General features: G+C 38.8%; 2 protein-coding genes and 1 long non-coding RNA gene across 3 annotated transcripts in view; 1 reads left to right on the top strand and 2 right to left on the bottom strand.

Annotated features, from left to right (window-relative positions):
- Positions 1–6032: 6032 nt before the first annotated feature.
- LOC138135394 (uncharacterized) lies at positions 6033–11556 on the bottom strand. The gene is made up of 3 exons (XR_011160966.1): positions 11335–11556; positions 6788–10924; positions 6033–6729 (listed from the first exon to the last, which is right to left on the bottom strand). It is a non-coding gene; the product is annotated as an uncharacterized lncRNA (long non-coding RNA).
- A 1780-nt stretch (positions 11557–13336) lies between these two features.
- Positions 13337–20737, top strand: part of Sema2a (Semaphorin 2a) — a 281547-nt gene continuing 274146 nt past the window's right edge. Inside the window, exon 1 of the mRNA XM_069054101.1 lies at positions 13337–13690. The gene's annotated coding sequence lies outside the window, so the exon portion shown is untranslated. The remainder of the gene's footprint in view (positions 13691–20737) is intronic.
- Positions 16250–17272, bottom strand: LOC138135389 (uncharacterized). The gene has a single exon (XM_069054112.1). The coding sequence runs from the start codon at positions 17026–17028 to the stop codon at positions 16360–16362; it is 669 nt and encodes a 222-aa protein (XP_068910213.1). The 5' UTR covers positions 17029–17272; the 3' UTR covers positions 16250–16359.

The following is a 20737-nucleotide window of genomic DNA, read 5'->3' as shown; positions in this document are numbered from 1 at the left end:
CTTTTTTCATATTTTTGAAACAAATAAAAGCACAAAGGGACCAGAAAATCATAGTTTGGATTGAATATTTTCCGTATAAGTACAGTTTTAAAGTAATTTCAAATGACTAATGCCCTATGTGTGGTTTGCTGGTTTGATGATGAGGTATAAATGATGTACTCGGAATGTATAACTTAACAAATGTATATTGTCTCGTGTTGTGTTGTGTTACAAAAGGTATGGTACAGGTAAAGACAGAGTGGTGACAGAGAGACGGACAGTGCTCGGACGGCTCTCGTCAGTGGTTATATAAGCTAAGTTGGGGGTGGGAGAAAGACACCCCTACTGGTTACTTAACACCCTAAAAGTGCTGTTGCAAATGCAAAGTGGTTTTTTGCAACTTGAGTCAACTTTATATTATAATTCAGAATAAGTGGCATCTCGGTAGGCGTTGGAAATTCAAATTTACGTTGGCAGCAAGACCCTTGCTAATAATACCCTAGTTTCGACGCTGTTGGTAACCTTCGCTTTTAATTTGGCCTTGATATTATCATTGAAATCGTTTTGTGTTTATTTTCTTGTTATAAGTATTTCGAATTTCCTTGTTTCATTTATGAAAAGTGTATTATTTGTCTGGGGGTTATCTCTGCTGTGGGTGAAAACCATGTCAAAATTATGTAACGTATAACCTCAGAATAAAGTAATGACGGTTTGACATGTTTATTAATTTTTTTGACATAACATAAAGCTCACTTTAGAGAATCAACGCCTACCGCGATGCCATTTATTCTGAATTATACTATAGTGTTAGGTGACTATACAGGGTGTTTCAAAATTGGCGAATTCCGAATTCAGAGCGTGGTAGGGAAGGACCCAGTGGAGCTCGTAAATACTTAGAAAAAAAATTCGCTCTTCCTGAAGAAGATATATGCACTTTAATTTTGTTCAATTCCTAGCAGCCTGCATATCCACAGTAACAAAATACTACGCTAGCTACGTTGCCGTTTCATTTTTTAGAAAAATTACAAAAATTTAAGATTGTTTTACTCCAAAGTAAAACTATTCTTGCCATGCCAAAACCAAATGACCACCACATGTTGAATTAAGTTGGTGAAAACAAAATTCACTTAGGCAGTTTTGATATTACTAGGTTGCTAGACTAATCAGATCTACAGAATTGTGGCCGTCACTTGTCATTTCATTGTCATGAGATGTAAAGCGGCTCTTACGTATTCGTAATCTCATTTGCTGCTATTCCAAGACTTGTAATTTGTGATTAACTTGCATGAAAACGGGGATGTTAGCTGCACTTTATTGAAATAAGGTATTGGTGGCATGTTCGCAGCTTTTTGAGTGAGTGACGTGACAAATGGCAAATTTTTGGATTTCAATTCCAAAAGTCAATCATAATGAGTTAATGACAATAAAGCACGGACTATATCAATTTTTTTTTAAATTGACATGAAAGTGACGGCCAAAATTCCGTGACCGCAATTGCACACAACGTTGTCGGTTGGTTTTCTGGATAGAATGCAGTCTTGGTCGTTATTTGGTTTTGGCACGACCTATAGTTGCAGTATGCAACAGAAGTTTCGTTAGTGTGAATTTTATAGCGGCCGTTTTTAGTAACTTTTTAGTAATTATTTATTTGAGGTTAGGTGCAGCATAAATAGATTTAAATTACAGCAATGCTATACTTAGTCCATGTGTAATACCCCAAGTCAATAGAATGAAAGCATATATTTTTAATTATAAAATTTATGTGCATGATAATACAGCGTGATCAACAATGACAGTCTGCTGGCAATAATTTATGTGCATGATAATACAGCGTGATCAACAATGACAGTCTCCTGGCAATGAAACAACCGAAAAGTACTGGTGTTTTTTTGTCTTGTAATTGTCACTGAGCGGATTTTTTAAATTGATACGACATTAAAAACATTTTTGGGTATCCCAGTTATGTTTAATGCTATTACAAAAATGAACCTTTGATCCTTTGACCTTTGTAAATTTCATTGTTACCAACAGATTCACTAATTCTTGATCACACCGTATGTTACGCATAATAACGCCGCAAGCCGTAACTCCGTTATTTACTGTACACACATTGTCATTGTTTTCCCACGGCATGCTTGGTTTTTTTTCTTCAAATTTATTAATAAAACATCGTAACGTAATAAAACTTTTTATTTATTTTCTTGAATTTTTATTGCACAAAAGTTAGACATCATTGAAATCAGAAAAAAATTCTCTACCAGAATAAAAAAAATATATACATGTTTCCATTTAAAAAACAAAGTGACGCTTATTTGACATAACAGTTAATGTTGAAAAAAATAAAAAATTAAGCCATTTTGTAGTGTTTTGTATTGCTTCTTTTGTTTATTAAAATCGGATAATAAATAACGGAGCCACCGTTTGCGGCGTTTTTTAGGAAACAGCCTACAACAAGATTCCATTGATCTAGCAGAGATACGTTTTTTTTTTGTAGTTGTCCGTTTCATCCAAAATTTTTATGTTAGACAAGGATATTTTACTGCCTTAGGGTATTACACGGACTTTAGCAATATTGATTCGTCAAAAACTCGATGACAGCTAATACCAACCTAATTTTTCATCCGTGGTTTTTTGCAGCTTGAGTCCACTTTAGAAACTTTGACAAATGACTAGGCGTACCAATTATTCGGGCGTGCCAACCTACTAAATTTGTTTAAATCATTAAAAGTCACCCGGTATTTGACGATAATAAAAACTGTTGGCCAATGTGCTAATTTGTATCTAGTTTGGTTTAGTTTGCAGGGCAGAATTTAAAGAATAATTGATTTTGTATAACTCAACGTACTCCCGAATTTGAGAAATAGACAAGATAGTGATTTTTTAATTGTTGACACCTCTACACTTTTTGAACTACAAATTTTCAATTTTCTCTGTTAGAAGAGATAGATTTGTGATTTTTTTAAAGATTTTTGTGTGTTGTCTCTATTCGTGGTACCCTGAAAAAATGCGAAACAAAATTCTTTGTCTTATCAATTATCATGTTCGAGAAATCTTATTTTGAAATGTTCGTAAAAATTGTTTGCAAACTGCGGGAATAAATTGAAGAAGCTAATGAATTGGCTGTTATCAGTAGCGCACTGCAAAAAGCGTGTTTTTTGTCATGTTACGCTAGTCAGTTTTGATGTAAGATGGAGATTTTTTTCTTTTATATTTTTTGGCGCTTTTACCATTTTCTCGCTTTCTAAAAGAGAGAGAGAGATGATTATTCAGAAAACTCGCGTAATATCTGCTGTCATTTGCAATTTTATACGTAAATTATTTGTTTATTTCATAAGTAAGTAACGGGCCTTCAAATAAATTTATATTTAGAGCAACCTATGGAAATTCAATTGTTTGCAACACAAGAAACGTCTGACATTTTAACGAAATAAAATTAGGTTAGAAAATATTTTTAATTTTTGTAGTGCATTCTCCCTATTCCCCCTCCACGGAATATGACAATATGAAATTGGAAAAAAGCTTACTATGTAACCTGTGTAACTCCGGAGAATAATTGGTTACCTACAAAAATTACTTTACACTGTTAACAGAATTAGAATGTCGCCTATGCCTACGCTAAATACCGGGACATTTTTTTAACACTGAACATAGGCCATACTAATTCCCTATGTTCAATTTTAAAAAACACAGATCAATGCATTGTGAGTTGCTATGCAACCAATTATACACGACCTGTAAAAATGGTCGAAATTTTGCAATAGTGTTAAAATTTGTTCCGATTGATGAAATTGGTCTATCATGTTGTGTTGTATTGGAAATGTTACGCACATTTCTAATGGTCTAATTACCATGAAATAAGTGCATTATGAGTACTTTTTTCTTCAAACAACTTGACCATTTTGTTAAACTGTCAAGTACTTATTTTCGTTATCTTGGTTACGTGATTACATACATGCATTGACCTGTGTTTTTTAAAACTGAACATAGGGAATAAGTATGGGCAATGTTCAGTATTATACTAAGGACAACGTAACATTTTATCTGCCCCGCCCATTTCATTTTCTTAGTTACCAATCAATTAGGTTGTTAAGACGATCTGATTTACACAGTAATAATGTCTGACATTCGAATTGTCTTAATGACATTTTATTTTTTAGAACCTAAAACAATAATTGTGGACTTGACAGCAAAATTCTAACCTTAACTTTTTTACGTGGCAAATGTGATGAAAAAGTATACAGATTGAATCTGGCTTTGATTCTGATTGGTCAATTTTAGTGGGCGGAGCAGATAAAAAGTTATAACGGCAATACTATAAAAAAATGTCCCGGTATATATTTATTTGAAGGCCGGATACTAACCACCTAATGTTTTAACTGCTGTACATAAGACCTAATCATCCTATTACCGACACAACTTTCAAAAGATTACCATTAATGATATCATTTTGAGAAATTCGAAATGTCAAAAATGTCGGGAGTTTTTTTGAATGACTTATAGAGATGTGCGATATTTTTTATTCGATTCCTTCACAACAAAATCTTTGACAGACAGCCGACTTACTCCTCAATTCGAAAAATAGAAAATATGTCGATTTTTTCTTTTGCATTTTGACGCATCCACCATTTTTAAATCACATATTTATGGTTTTCTAGGTTGTTAGAAGAGATAGAGATTTGTGATTTTTTAAATTCGATTACTCACGTCAAAATCTATAACAAATTTATCAATTTTAATCAAAATTCAAAAAATAGAAAAGGTGACGATTTTTTTTGGATTTTTGGCGCATCCACCATATTTAAATTATATATTTTTTATTTTCTCGGTTGTTAGAAGAGACCTAGATATTTGCAATTTTTTTTATTCGATTCCCCAGTCCGCATGTTATAATTTATAAAAGGCAATCAACGTACAATGGCCGGCAAAAAAAATTAGCCATTTAAATGTCATTGTCAAAAAAGCATTAATTACACATTTGGATTTTGACGTAACACAAAAGTGATGGCTAATTTTTTTTGCCGGCCATTGTACTTCCCAGTTCAAAAAATAAAAAACATGCGATTTTTTTTTAATTTTTGGCGCATCCACCATTTTTGATTATAAACTAGGCAAAAATGAATAGGGAATTTTTCCATTTTTGAATTTTTTATAAATACAGTTTAAAATTTATAATGAAATGTGTTAGAAATATATAAAGATACACATTAGATGTAATGTTTCAAGAACCTGTAACATTTTAAATTTATCTAGTGTTTAAGAATACGTGAGAGGATTGGGGCAATTATTTTGCTTTCTAAGAAAAATTGTGGAATTCCCTATTCAGTTTTGGCTAGTTTATGTTTTTTTAATTTTCTTGGTTTTATTAGAAGAGATAGAGATTTGCGGTAATGTTTATTTACCTCCCAATTCAAAAAGTAGACAAGGAGTCGATTTTTTATTTTGTTTTTTACCGCCTCCACCATTTTGAAATCACATATTTTTAATTTTCTTGGTTGTTGAAGAGATTCGATTCTTCCCGTGAAAATCTATGACAGTTCCAAAGTTTTTTTTTTATAGTAGGTACTCGTACATATGTACAGGTCTCTATAAATGATTGTCGGGTCCAGCCAGCCATGGAAAGTTGTCAAATTTTGAATGTGCCGCTTTGTTCGGCAATTAATGAATGTCACATTTTCAGGATTTCAGGTTAGGTTGTTGGCTTTTAACCAGAGACAAGTTTCAACTGTGCTTTACTCTTGCTAACATTAATGTATTTATTATTTAATATCAACACCAACAGGGGAACAATTATTGCCCCCAATCGTACCGCCACACACTGTACAGGAATTGGTATGAGAACAAATCCAAACAGATAAATATTGAGAACACCTTGTCCCCGTATACCACAATACAATACTTGGTACTGCCTTTTTGTCTGCTTTAGTGCTTTCACATTTCTTGTTTTATGCTAGTGGTAAATACGACCTAGACTGAATTGTCGAATATGGTATTGACTCCCATTTTTTCTTCCAATATAAATAACAGTGTTTTTCATAACAAATTAGTCTTACTGGTTTTTCAATAAAATCAAATGTATTGAACAACATAATTTACAACACTAAATAACGATAACAAATAGGTATTTTTTTATAAAATAGATTGAGAATGTCCCCCATTAACTTCTAAACACTTGACAATTCTTCATTTATTTTCAAAAATATTTTGCAGCATTTCTTAGGTAAGGGTACAGCAACACTGCTATCCACAGGTCCACACACCAATTTTCAAAACATGTAAAGGAGCCTCTACAAATTGGTGTGGATTCTCAGCACTCCAAATTATGAAATTGAGGTGATTTTCAAACTGAATACATTATTAAACACAACTTTGATAATCTGCAGGTTGGAGTTCTTGTACAACACTAATTTTATAAAGATGCAGTTGTAGCCTATTTTTAATGATTTTGTGACAAGTGCATCGTGGTACACCAGATTGTTGAGATAAACAGGCTATGGATATCTGTAGAGTCTTTTCCACCATTTCTTTCAAATCCTCGAGTATTTCATCAGATACTGGTGCTCGTCCTAATGATTTACCCTTGCTAATTGTTCTGATTGTTAAAAATCTGTTCACAATGTTGTTCAGATATTTTGATGGAATTCATTTTTACAAACAGATAATTCCCCATTACTAAACCTTCCATTTCGAAAGTAAAAAACAACAATGAACGTGTTCTGTTCAACAGAATAAACCATTGTAAAGAAAATAAAGCTAAAATAAAACATAAAACATTAAAGCATAACCTCACAAATTTTGCCGGTGTATTTACCTCTAAAAGCGGACGTACTTGCAATTTTTATTGAAAAATACTGATTTTTGGTGTATATTAACTGTGATTAACTGCGATAAAACGAATATAAGGAAGTTAAGGAACCAAAACTCGACTGACAAGCGCAAACGAAACGTCAGTCACTAATGTCAAAAGTGACCGTGAAAACGAACTAGAATTTGGCATCAGTTTCAAAAAAGCGGAACAGTAAAATTTTTTTCCAAGGCTGGCTTGACCAGACAATCATTTATAGAGACCCTGTATAATCTGTTTCAAAATCAAAAATCTGTTTCATTTATTCAGAATCGAAAGAAAATTATTTAACATTTGATTAACACTTATCTCCAAAAATTTGATTTTTGAATCACAAGGACGAACACCAAGACGAACACCAATTATTATTAGTTAACAATACTGGAGCGGCTTTGGCACAAATTTGTAATTTCTTCCCGTTATTATTACTTTTTTGTTTGTTCCTCATAATAATTTCTTATGGTCCTCTTCTCTGGCGCCAATAGAACCACCCTAGTTCGTTTTGAACTTTCCATTTTAACCTTTTTACAAAATACACTTAAATAATTTTGCAATTTATTTGACAATGTCAATTTAAACAAATGAATAGTTTGAAAAATAAAAAAAAAAAATTGATGACAACTGGGCAATATGAAAACAACTAGTGATTTAACCAACCTAACAACTGGAATTTTGATTTTGACAGTGCAGATGTTTTCTGAATGGACTTGACCTATGCCTTTATCATTTTGGAATTATGTTTCAATTATTATCAGTTGCCGCGCATGTTAGAAGAAATACAGTTTTTTGTTTTGTTTTTTTTTTAAGTCAAGACACGCATAAAAGCCAGACCAGGAGGGAGGGACTCCTAAATTCGAGAAGCAAGGAAGACGGCCATATTTTTAATTGTTGGCATCTCCACCATCCGAAAATATTTCATTGTCAATTTTGTAGCCCAATATCAGAGGGAGAGCTTCGAGTGCGTTTTTTTTCGTCCAAGTTAACTTTGAAAAATCGCCCATCGATCCTTCCGTTGACATTTTTTTAAATTGACTTTTAATTTACAGTTGGAAAAATGGCCCAAACAGCAGCCATTTCGGTCATAAAACGTGATGTATGAACGCAATTTGTTCGAATCCAGAATCAAAACCTTTATCAGTTTTTAATTATTCCATAAACATACGTCAAACGGGGCACACCAATCCCATCGGTTCTTCACCAACAAATTACCCAACGGAAAAGCGCACAAATAATCAATAAAAGCGAACAGTTAAAAATAATTAACGTATTTACGTAAACAAATTCGGTTTGGAGCGATGAACCCGTACAGAAACACAAAACACACACGAATTTCTGCGCTCGCAGTCGTATTTAATTGCCATATACGTTTATTGTAATTAGTCGGAACCATCTTGTTATTAAATAAACTGGATGTTAGCGTGAAATGCGGTACTACGTGCAAATACATTAAACGTGTTATCGACGTTAACCCAACTAAATTTTAATTACGTTCCTCAACTCCAACACACCACATTCAAATTGGTACTTTTTTCTCTTGTCGCGTTCGATTCATCGCAGCCTTCCATTTATATCTGTCGCAAACAGTAAAAGTGATCCGCCGACTGAGACAAAGTTTAAGAAAGTTAGAGAAATTAAGAAATGGAAGCCGAAACACGGCATTTCACTTTTGTTATAATCAATCGAAATTGAAACTGTCGCTCCGTTCTCGATAAACTTCCGATCGGTTTTGCCGAATTCAATCCGTATTGTGCAAAGCAGTCATAATTAATTACTCGACGCCATTTCACTGACGGAATTTACACAGCAGCGCTATTTTAAAATTCAAGTCCGTTCCTCCAATCACTTTCGCCGGAAACACAATCAACTCCGGTCGCTTTTCAAGCATTCTCTCTAAGCCGACTCCGAGGCTTCGTTTCTTGGGCTCCTAGTCCACAAAATGGCGCAACTGCAAGATGAATTTGAAAATAGTCGACCACGGTAGCTACAAGAAGAATTACAAAACACAGAGAATTTTTAATTGGGCAACTTTTAAAATCCGATCGGGAATTTTAAATTGGAAAATAACTACTCGTGTAGGACAAGAATTTAATTAAGACAGAGTCGTCGATTTATAATTACCCAATTATGATTTTAGTTGTTCGATAACGAATCGGGAGCGCGTAGCAATATGTAAATTAATTTAAAGGGATCAAATTACATATCCTGTAATTACTTAGTGTGGGTGTTCATTTAATGACTGGATCTGCAGCTCCCTTGTCTGAACGAGTAGTGCGGTTCGACATGGAAAATCTCCAATTAAATTGTAAATAATTTCCGCGAGGCCTAACGAGACTAAATAAAATGAAACGAACGCGCGGTTGTGCTCTACTCAACTGGAACAAAGAAAATCACATGAAAACGCCACTTTACCCGTTTCATAATTTCATAATCGTCTTAAAAAAAATAAATCGAAAATTTATTCGCATCACGTGAGGAGATTCGTTAGGGCTCGGCCATGTTTGGAAAGTATCTCGGCCCTTTCACTGCAACTAATGAAGCTAATATCTTTATTTCTGGACCGAATCCAGGACTACCTTTCCGACAAAACATCGACAAGTGGGGTGCTCCTGCTTTGAGTGTTTGATGAAACTGAATGCAATTTTGGGGTGCACGCATCTGTTTCTGTGGAATTATCGCGAGCGAATTCGGTGTGATTTGTCTCAGGTAAGGCGACGAACAAGTTGTAAATTCTTCAATCTGGTGGTCCATAATGGGTGCGGTTTTAACGCCGCAGTCGTATAAGTTGATTGAGTCGGTTAATTGCGTCGCCGTGTTTATGTAACGTTTGATTATAAATTTGGAGGCACACACTGCGGAAAACAAGGTCGCCACCGAAATCCGTCGTAAAGATAAAAGCAATTTTCTGTCATATTCGATTTTATGGAGTACGACACTCGCGGGGTTGATACATCAAATTTGATAAGAAAAATTACTGGCAGGAATTTTATTTGACGGATCCGTGCATGCGATCAAAAGAAAGAGGGCGCGTTCGGAGAATAATAAAACTCTGTACACATCGAAACGAAAATTGGATTTAAAAATCTGGGACGGAAAGAGTAAAAGTGGTGTCGGACGCACGTGACGCGTTTATGTTACAAATGAAATTTTACAAAGTTCGCACTTGTGTATTATAAAACAAAGTAAATTTATCAAATCGGACCGGCGACATGTGAGAGTAACAGGTTAAAGCGTTCAAAGGGACGGCAAAAACGCCGCCCAGATATTGTAATTGTGCAAATTGGGACCGGCTTAGAGATTCTCCATTAATCGTCACGTCGAAAAAATTCCCCTCTCCAATTTGGCCCAAAATGAATTTTATTTTATGTGTAAAGTTGGTGGAACGCTAATGGTGATTACGAATCGGTGAGCAGGGATTAAACTTTTGCATTCGCTCTAGATAAAATAGTTATTTCGCGCGTTCCCCGTTTTATCATCGCGCAAAAAGAGTTACAACGGCTGGGGGCGTTATAAATTCATTGTTTCCGTTTAAATGTTTCATCCTGCAAATTTAATTTTATTGCAACTCCTTGCACCTAATTGTACTGTCGATTCGAACCATGTCTGGATTAATCACGAGATAAAATACAAACCACAACACAAATCTAGATGCGCCGGCTGCAATAAATTTTTATCGAGGAGATTTATCTGATGATGAGCGTTGTCAACATAGTAAACAACCGCATGGGGCAAGCTGAGGCCGCAAGAATTGTTTTAATTAGGATGGAAAAATTTGTTTGGGGTGTTGTTTTAAAAATTACGGCGGGATAATTTAATTCGGCTAGTTCGCGCGCGTATTCTAATCCTGAGAGAGGACGCGCCGAAAAAGGGCCCTGAATAATTAGGGGCCATGGTGCATGTTAGTTGGAATTTACATTTGTGAAAATGTCATCAAAGGGACAGGATCGGTCCTTTCAATCAGTACTTTCCGGTTCAAACGAAATTCTTGTTTGTGCCAGAAGTTGATGTCGTTACGGACAAATTGGCGATTTTTTATTGTGACTTCTGGTCGAACTCCTGGAAATCATTCTTCTGGGGCAGAATTTTTCGTTGTGGCCGGATCGCCTCCTGCAAACAGATTAGTGTTTATTGTGCGGGTGTAGGAGTTAAAGCATAATTATCAATAAAGGGGGTCCTCGACGGCGCGACACAAACTCCGATGTTATTCATTTCGAAATGAAATTAAGTTGTGGATATGGGAATTCACTCAGGCTGGGTCCCGGGGAGCGTCCGCGAGGGAATGCCGGTCGGCCTCTTGACCGGTCCGGGTCGCATTGTTGAGAGACAATGTTTTGTATAATTACCACATAACAGACAATTTATGAGCCGTTGTGCGCGCCGGTCATGCCGCGTTCGAGGCATTCGGGATCATCTCAAAGCGCTATTGTTTCAGAGGTCGGTGTAAAATAAACGGTTCAGTTGACCATAAATAACCGCGCGGGCTGTTGTTGACTGAAGCTGCATATTTATGTTCGTACTTTCGTTGGTCGCTGGCTGATGTCTGGGTTGTCGCCGCCGCCGATTTCGGAGCGCTCCGACCCTCCACATCTCGGAACAGATTTAATCAAAACTGCATCGCGATCCATCTCGGGACGCGGCGGAAGTCGCAAAAAAGAGCCGAGACACGATACTTGCCAGATGGAGCGGCCCTCACCTCCGGTTCATCAACTCTAAACGTAAACAACACCGCCGGACTGACACCTGACAGTTGACACATGACAGATCGCGCTCAGTCGCACCAACTTGCGCACCTCGCAGTCTGGATTAAAACTTCCGCTCGGATGATTCAAATTAACGTAAATTGTTGACGGTCGAGTTTTTGGGAGCGGGCTCGCCAAAGTGCACTTCATTTTTATGATGACGGTGCGGTGGGAGTCTCGCGGTGTTCTCGGTGCTGGTGTTTTCGGGGGTCACGTCGTGTTTCTGTTTCAAGTTTTATTGCCATACGGTGTATTTCTTCGGAAGGGCGTCGTAAAGAATCAGCGATCGTTATATTAAGCAGATCCATTTCATTATTTCGAGCATTCGAGCTGATGGCATTAAATTTGCGGAAAAGTCTCCCTCGCTGGTGGAGGAGGGACCGACAGGGGCGATCGTCGCGCAGTTTTCATTTTTTCACGAGGGAGGCCCCCATAAAATCCAAGAATTTTACCGAGCTCCGGCGGTGAAGGGTTCAGCACCATAAATTTCATTACGAGTCAGTATTTTGGGCCGTAAGTAATTACAAATTCAATTTTAAAATGGGATTAATAGAGGCTCGGTATTTATATGACGTATTAAAAGGCGGGACCGTTTTATTCTGCCTTTAATTTAAAACAGCGGAATTTAGCCGTTATTGTTATGATAGGTATACCAACCCCACCTGACACATGTCCCTAAACTAATTTGTGTTTCAGACTTGTTTAATTAATTCAGAATTCCATCTACTCCACCAAATAAAAATTACTACGGACGAATTCATCCTTCAGCGGAAGTATTTGATTTATTACCTAGTTTTTTATGATGTTTTTGCAGTTGTTTGTTTCCAAAGCAAACTGTTTTAATTTCGGTAATTAATCAGGAGAATCATTAGTTCTGACAAAAGGCATTAAATTTTAAGCGTCAGCTTCTGTAAAAGCTTACACCGAGTGTATTAGCTGCAAAACTAATCCTAACAGGAATTATTGCGACATATCTGAAACTAATTGAACAGTTAAAGGAAAAAATCTGCTGCCACCCTGACAGAAAAAAATTCCTAATCAAGTGTCAATAACTTGCGTAATATCAAGGGTAATATGTGTTCAAATTTTTTATTTTACATTTAATATTTAATTAAAATTACACGAGTTACAGGGCGAAAAAGGAACAAAGGAAGTGTGTACATGAAAGGGTTTGAAAAAAGAGACAGTACAAGTTAAAATAAAGGCAAGGTATGAAATTGAAATTGATGCTGGTGGCAAAACAGAAAGTTGGAAGTGAAGGGTTGTTTAAGAATAATTACAAAAAATAAAATGGAACTTCAAAGGGATATGATATGCCAGGAACATTATGCACGTATACATTTTGGAAGGGGGGCTCGTCGTGGCACTTTTTCTGTTTAAGATCCAGCTGAATTACATAAATGTTATGCTGCGATTGACACGAGAATCGTGTTCTTCGGTGTATTTACATTTTAACACTGATTACAACGTGGGCGATAGAAAATAAAAGGAGAAAACACGTCGGTCCAGTTCGAGCCGCCAACAAAAACAGCGGTGGTGTAAAATTTCCAAGTCGACCGACTCCACCCCCGACCCGGTCATCTCCTCCGAAATTATTAATCATTTCCCTCTATTAGCAATCACGCCTGAAAACAATTAATCTTGGCGTATTTTGTCGGTGAGTGTACAGATCGAACCGAACGGGGGAAACTGTGGCATTCCTCCTGCGCAACTCTGCTTTTGCGGATCGCGTGGAGCCGATCCGTAGCGCCCTCTGTGCTCAGTTCGTCCTGTCGCGAAGTTGTAGGTGGTCGTATTCTTGTTGCGTGCCCGTCCAGATCGTCATCTCGACCGTTGCATGCCGAGGCGCGTGTTGCACCGAATCGCTGATAAGGCATGGTGAGGTCCACGTTTCCGGCTCGGTCCGAGCGAGATTTGTGAAGATCATTATGATCCCCCGTTTGCGATCTGCTCGAATTCAACTGATGCACGTTCGAAGGGGGTCTTAGACTGTCTCGAGATTTGCCCAAAGTATTTAGATCAGCACGTGTGATCCCGCACGGACCTAGTGGAGTGTTGGTGCACGGGAGTAACTTTCAAAGCTGCGTTTCCCGCGGCGGCTCCTCGCCAAATAACCCCCAAGGATAATTTTCAGGTAATTCATGTTGTTTACATGTTACGGTTTGACTGGTTGGAACTCTTACGATCTCGCACCGACCCTCGACCTCTTCCTGTTTACATCCCTTACTTACCTTTTTGTAATTATTTAATTGCCGGGTACACCTCCACTTGCGCCCCAATTACGAATTAATGCACGATCTACCCTCACAAATCACCACCGAAAATCGTCGTCGTTCCACCGTTTATTAATTTATTTGGAATTGACAGGACCGGTGGTAAAGTTTCCACAAATCCTTTTTTATTTATCGCCGGTTGCGGCAGTTTTCCCTCTGCTAGGAAAAAAATGAAGAACATTATTTTTTATTCAATAATAAGGAAAACGCCGCCTCGAAAATTTCATCTTTTAACATCGCAGCCGCGCTTTGTGAATCTAAACTGGGTTAAGTTGAATTTTGCAGATTTTTTCCTCTATTAAATATTCCGATAGATCACGCTTTTTTGTCAAGAACCTGACAAGAATTAGGAGAGGGTGGAACGAGGAACTGGTAAACACGGCTTATAATTGCCGGGTGTTCGAGAACGAATGTAATTTGCCGCTCGGTTGGTCGAACTATGTGCCGCCCCCAGTCGACTTAAAAACAAGAGGTCTACATGTAAATGGGGGTGAAAGTCGTAGCTACCGGAATTAAATAATTATTATCAACAGATCTGAACGGATTTGGCTGGGTCGACATTTTTGACGCCGAACCGAGCTAAGACAAACTTTTGGCAAGTCGCGGGTTGAGTTTCTGCGACAGGGAATTACAGATTCGGTCGTAATTAGTTAGCTTTTCATTAAGTTTTGTTTGTAGGAAAGTTTCCGCCGTTCCCAAATATAACAACCTAAAGACACGTCAAATAGGATCTATTGGAAACTAGCGTGATTGGTTTGCAAGAAATGTTTGTCATGCAAACTTTAGGGTCGGAAATTATATAAACGCCCTTTAAGTATATCGAAAACTTCGAGTGGGGTTGAATATTTGATCGAGACTAAATATAAACCGGAGCCGAGAGAGTTGTTGCGAGGAAAGAGTGGAAACAGTGATCCTTGGTCAGGTCCCCTGACAAAAATCGTTCTAAACTTCTGGCTGTTATTAAAACAGTTAACCTGAATCCTTCGTGATGTTGCAGTAGTAGTTACAAATTGGACGATGTAATCCCTCCTCAGCTTCGTGTTATTTCGCATTAAACTAGAGAGCAACATGCATGTAAAGCTGAAATTAAGAAAGTCCTGGGAAAAATCGGCGCTTCTAATAATTCGGGCGAACGACTGTCGGTGAGAAAGGGTCCAGTGACATGCCAACTTTTTTAATTAAGTCCTTGTTGTAGGTGTGCTAACGGTGGCGTTTTTTGTTTTCGTGAGTCGCCTTAATTACGGCGTGCGTAAAGTGTTGCTTTGGCACCGGCGCGACAAAATCTACATCACGCGTGAAATATGAAATCGTCCGTAGTCTGAGCTTTAGAAAGGAAAAAACCTGTACGCCCGAATTACACGGGCAATTTGTTATCGGCTGGAAAGGTTCAGTATAAGCCGGTGAGTTTCTGTCAGGGCGTTAAGTCGACCGTCGAAATTACGAGTGCGATACACACCTCGTCGGGACTCGGTGCGAGATGGCGATCTTATCGAGACCTTCGATTTATTTATTGCGAGGGGCGACCCCTCAAACCTTGCCGAATAACTCCGCTGACTGATAATTAAGTAAAAGCCTGTCGGCGTGTCTACTAGGTGGTTTCGTTGCTAGGCGATCCTTTATCTGATTGCCTTCTCACTTTTGCTACGAGCCGTAATTAAATGTGCTCTTTCACAAAACTGCATTCCTTCCGTCGACGTTGTCCTGCGGATTGTAGATGGCGCGATTGACCGACCATTAATTACGGCGAGAGACCCACGACGCCTTCTCCACCTGATCTCATGTGGAGTTATGGCGGGACTTCATCGACGAGATACTATCGCCGTCGTCCTAATTACAGGTCTGCCCACATGTCCGCAGGAACTGAAACGTACGCCGACTGCAGGAACACAGGTGGTGCTTTGTTAATTGAAAAACGACGACAATAAGCCCAACCAACTATTAATTCCAGACCTAATCCCTACTCTGACCCCCCACCTACAAACTCACGTGATCAATCTCGAAGGCGGAGCCTTTTTCGTCTCTAGACCAACAGGAACACGGACCGGACAACTCTGCGTGCTTTGTTTGGACGTACATATTAGCAATTGGAAGTTGACACGTTCGCGCCAGGATTGTATCAGCGCAATCTGGAATTATTGCTGTTCCGTCAGCTCTTTAATTCAACTGGAATGGTTTCGACATTCGACTGAGTCGCTCGAGGCAATTATTAATTATAATCAATTGACGATTAGACTAGTAAGGAGCGAAATCACATCGATTTGGTTGATGTAGCAGGAGTGTAATAAAGAAAATCCACGTCGGAAGGGAGGGTGGTGCGATGAAAAATAACTTGAAGCAGATGGAGTTGACTAGATGAGAATTATGAAAAAATGCGATTGAGGAACGAGAGTGTGTTGAAAGGGGTAATTGCGGGGTCGGCCTGCATCAGATGAATTTATTCAAATTCACAATTACACCTACAGTAACACTCGCAAAACGGTAAAAATCTAGCCAACACTTTCATCTTAATTAACTGGGAAGTCGCGACGGTTCAGACGATTTCGATAAACTCGGTGAATATCCAGCCGGAGCAGGATTCCTTCAGCGTGTTGTACTGTTTGGGAGTGACAGGTCCGACGTAACACAATTGCAAGAATTTGCCATTGTTCCTCCGTTTTGCCAGTAATTTGAAAAATTTACACGACCGTATCTTGACTCTCTCGAAATTAATTTTGCCGAGCTTCTTGCAACGCGTCAACAGCTTGCACAGCGTTTGGCTCTGGATGGGTATCTTCTCCGATGAACCCCAACAGTTCTCGATCGTGATCGACTCGAGGTGGCTCGAATGCTTCGACACCGCTTCGAGGATGACGTCGGCGTCGTTCCTGTCGCTGATCCTGAAGTGTTTGATCACTGGGGAGAACTGTATCCAGTTGCTGAGGATGTGTGTGGGGATGTCGTTACCGGCGCGTACGTCTTTCCAGGCCGAGGAGAGCATGGCTGTTCGCCGCCATTTCCTGCACACTAGGCGGACGTTGTAGTAGAGGTCGTCCGTGTCGAGGTAGGAGAAGATGTGGAGGAGGATCTCGTCAGGGAGAGAGGCTATGTAGTCGAAGTTTCTGAGGCGCTTTCTCTCGACGACGCTTTCGGTCGGGGCGTACTTCCGTTTTGATCCTTGTTTGTTTCTTAAGTTGTACGGGTTTTTTTCGAGACACAACATTTCACGGGAAGTACAGGTGCATGAGACTGAAATTTGACTTTTGACTGACGTTAAGTGACATCATGACCGACTCGCGACCGCAACGAGCAAACGTCAATCTGACACTGGACGCCTGGGGGAATTCGAGTACCCCCAGCATGACTCCATTCTTTACAATAATCTGCCACAACATTATTTTATTTCTTCAGGAGCTATCATGATGTTTTCAAATGAACCGACAAATGTCAGCTCCACCAACCGATAATTTAACGAACCTTGATTTGTATTTTCATGGCCTTCTAAATCAAAAGAGGCAAAGTCTCTTTCGATCATGGAGGCCATGTGTATTTTACAGACATTCACAAATGTTGAAGCATTTTTCATAAAAAATCTGCTCCAAAAAGATTGTATTTTCTTTGTTCGACATTACATAATATATTTATAATCAAAAATGGACCGATAAATATCTGCGTTACCAACTAATATTTTTTGAAATTTAACCTCAAAATGTATTACGTGACGTGGAAATTGTGTTATTTTCTGGAAGTTTTTAAATTTAAATTCTAAAATAAATAAAGTTTTTGTCTCATCTGGAAAGATAAAGGATAAGGATGATTCTAAATTTGCAGGTTCGTGCACTTTAATTACAACAAACTATCCCAAATTGACCGATAAATTGATATAACCTAGAAATTCTAGTATAGGAGGATTAAGGGTGAGGATGATTGTAAATTTGCATGTTTGTGCGCTTCAATTGAACAATCGATCAAATACGAATCGATAAATATTGATTGACATAACCTCAACACGCGATACCTAACCGGGAAATTGTAATATTTTGGAAGAGGTTTTTGAGTGTGATAGGTAAAAGAAAAGCCTGTCTTGTCTAATAAGACGATGATAAATTTGCGTAAATGCGTTTTAATTACAAAAAACGATTAAAAATGGACCGATAAATGTCGACTGACATAACCTCAAAACGGGATACCTACAAATTGCAACATTTCGTAAGGACCACAAATCGGGTTTACAGCAGAAAAAGCTTCGTTTCGTCTCCCGGAGGATTAAGGAGGATGATGTAGCTAAATTTGTTTATTTACTCGAGTCAGAATGTACGGATTGGGGCTAGGTATTAATTTGACATTCAAGGTTACGCTGCGTGGGGTTTCGAAATACTGTTCACTTAAGTGTTTTTATTTTTCGGCGAGAATGGAATTACGCTTCATTAAACATAAATATAAGGTAACGGGGCTCATCTAAAATCCCGCTTTTTCCTCTTTGGTTTTGTTTTTGTTACAAGTTTCCTGAGGGCGTGCTTGCCTTAAATGTGCTTACGTTGAATTTTTAAATTTCAATTTGTTTTAGAAATAGGAAAAACCCGGGAAGGAATCGTGTCGGATCCGAACGCCACATCCGGAATTAACAAGGTGTTATCCTAATTATCGGTTGCAGGACCGGGAAACGACAATGGTTCGCTTGGGGCGTATGCACGTACACCTTAAACGGATTAAACTAATGTGGCGCTCCCAACACCTACCTAATCAACTAATCTGCCTAATTAATGTTCTCGGCATTAATCTCGACCGATAATGCCGCAACGATACGTCGCGAGATAATCTCACAATATCGTTTTTCGGATTAAACTGAATCGAACAGTCAAAAGCACGCCGCGATTTTTTGCTCGCTCTCGTTCGGCTTAGGCGTCGCAATTAATCTAAATTAGAAGGTCTGTCGCCGTCTGTACTCGATGTGTTTACAGACAGTTTTGCATCAACAACTGGCACAATTCGCCCCCCTTAAATACCCCAGCCGAGCACCGACCCGGCGTCACGCGCTTATTAAAACAATATGCAAGTGATCCACTCTCATCTCGGGTCTAATTTGTGTTTCTTTCGTAGAAGTTTCGAGTGTGCTGTTTCGAAAACCCGTCCGGGATTGCTGCAACGGTAAGAAGCTTATTTATTTATTTATTTGGAATTATTCGCGACTCATCTGTTTGTTCCCTCGCTGCCGTTAAACCTAAAAAATGCCATTAAAGGCGGTATTAGTGTTTCAGCTGCTGTAAATCTCTTCCGCGCTGCATTGCGTGTTATAAACGTCACTTTTAGAGCGAAAGGAAATCTGTTTTGTTCCGCGCAATTTCGTACAACCTGTACAGAATCTGAATTCCGACGGAATCATACCGGGATTGTTTCTCGACTACCTAAACAGGATCAGCGGAGGGCGAAACACTGCACTAAACGAATCGAAGATGGTCGAAGGGATTGTCGCTGTACCCTTTCATGGTATTTCGCGATACAAGCCGGCCTTTGTCTCGAGCTCCCACCGAATTACCGATTCTTTTACGGCAACTCGATGCAATAATGGTACGCTTGTTACCGTCTCTGCGTAAAATAAGTGGTGCTCTCGATACGATTACGTTTTTCTGGAGTCACATTTCCACATCAAAGTGTTCCATCACGGCAGAGACGTCTTCTCGCGGCCCCAAAATCGATCATTTCCACCGACTAATTAATTTTGTCGCCATTATTTCGTCGACGTACGTAAAATGCGACGCGCCCCCGGTCTGTGTTTGACATGTAAATCAAAATTAATTCCGACTCTTTGACATATATGGCTGTGATTGATTCGTAATTAACACACAAGCGGCATTTTATTTTAGTGAAATATTGTAGAGAATTTATTCGCGCTCCGAACGGAATCAAATTTTTGGTCAGATCAACAGTGATATATTTACCAATTTTCCAAGTTCGATTGGTTCGGTGTGTCACGATTTCAATCGCGAACGGATTGTTTTACGCAAAACGGATCGTTTTATTATTTAACAAGTCCGAAGTGGTGAGATTAATCTCCGATGCACGCTTTGTTAGCGCACTTCCCATATGCACCAGCCGAAGAGTAACGGCTTCGCCTTGATAATTGCCTCACTTGTGAATAGTTTTGCATAAGGTATTTTGCGCCGATCAAAAAGTGGAGGCGGCCCTGTGGGAGAGACGCCGTTAAATTCTTGTCCCCGGGTGAATAATAATTAAGACGGGGGTGTTATCACACCGGATCGCCCATTAGAGATATTTTAGTTCGTCGCGTCTATTAATAATGGGAGTTTATTGGATTTGTGGAATAACGAACGACGATATCCGTCTCGTTTAAATATTCAACAACATTATGCCTGCTCCGTGCGTAATTAACAGTGTGTTGGGGTCGCACGATGAAGATGGTGCGTGCACGAGGGTGGAGCAATGAAGTGGAGATACAGTCGGAATAAAAAGCACAGGAAATTGCCGGTAATGACTCTAATTTTTCATTATAAATGAATAATAAATAAGTGTTTAGCGAATGGATACGGGGGAGATACCGCGAACCATCGACAGTCATCCATCAGTGTCTCCGCGTCGCCTTCCAAAATCCCCACAAGATTATTTCCACACTTGATTTTATTCCGATTCGACGCAAATCCGTCCGGTAGAAATCGTTTTTTCATTTCTTTTTTTAATCCGACTGAAAATGCAGCGTCGCTGAAAAAATGATTATTTTCTGATTTACAACCGACTTCGCTCCGGTCGGATTGTCCACTATAATGAATGCTCCGCTTGGGATTTTTATTCCTGATTGCTTTTACAATTTTTAAAACAAAACAAATGAAATATTTCGCTCCATTGTTGGGACGCTTATCGTGACCGTCATGGACTCACGCCACGTAATAGAGATGACGTTAAATAGAGAATCTCTA

The sequence above is a fragment of the Tenebrio molitor genome, chromosome 7 (assembly GCF_963966145.1).
Source record: "Tenebrio molitor chromosome 7, icTenMoli1.1, whole genome shotgun sequence".
NCBI classification, from domain to species: domain Eukaryota; kingdom Metazoa; phylum Arthropoda; class Insecta; order Coleoptera; family Tenebrionidae; genus Tenebrio; species Tenebrio molitor.
Note: the sequence above shows the minus strand (reverse complement) of the source record. Positions and strands in the feature narration are given on the sequence as shown.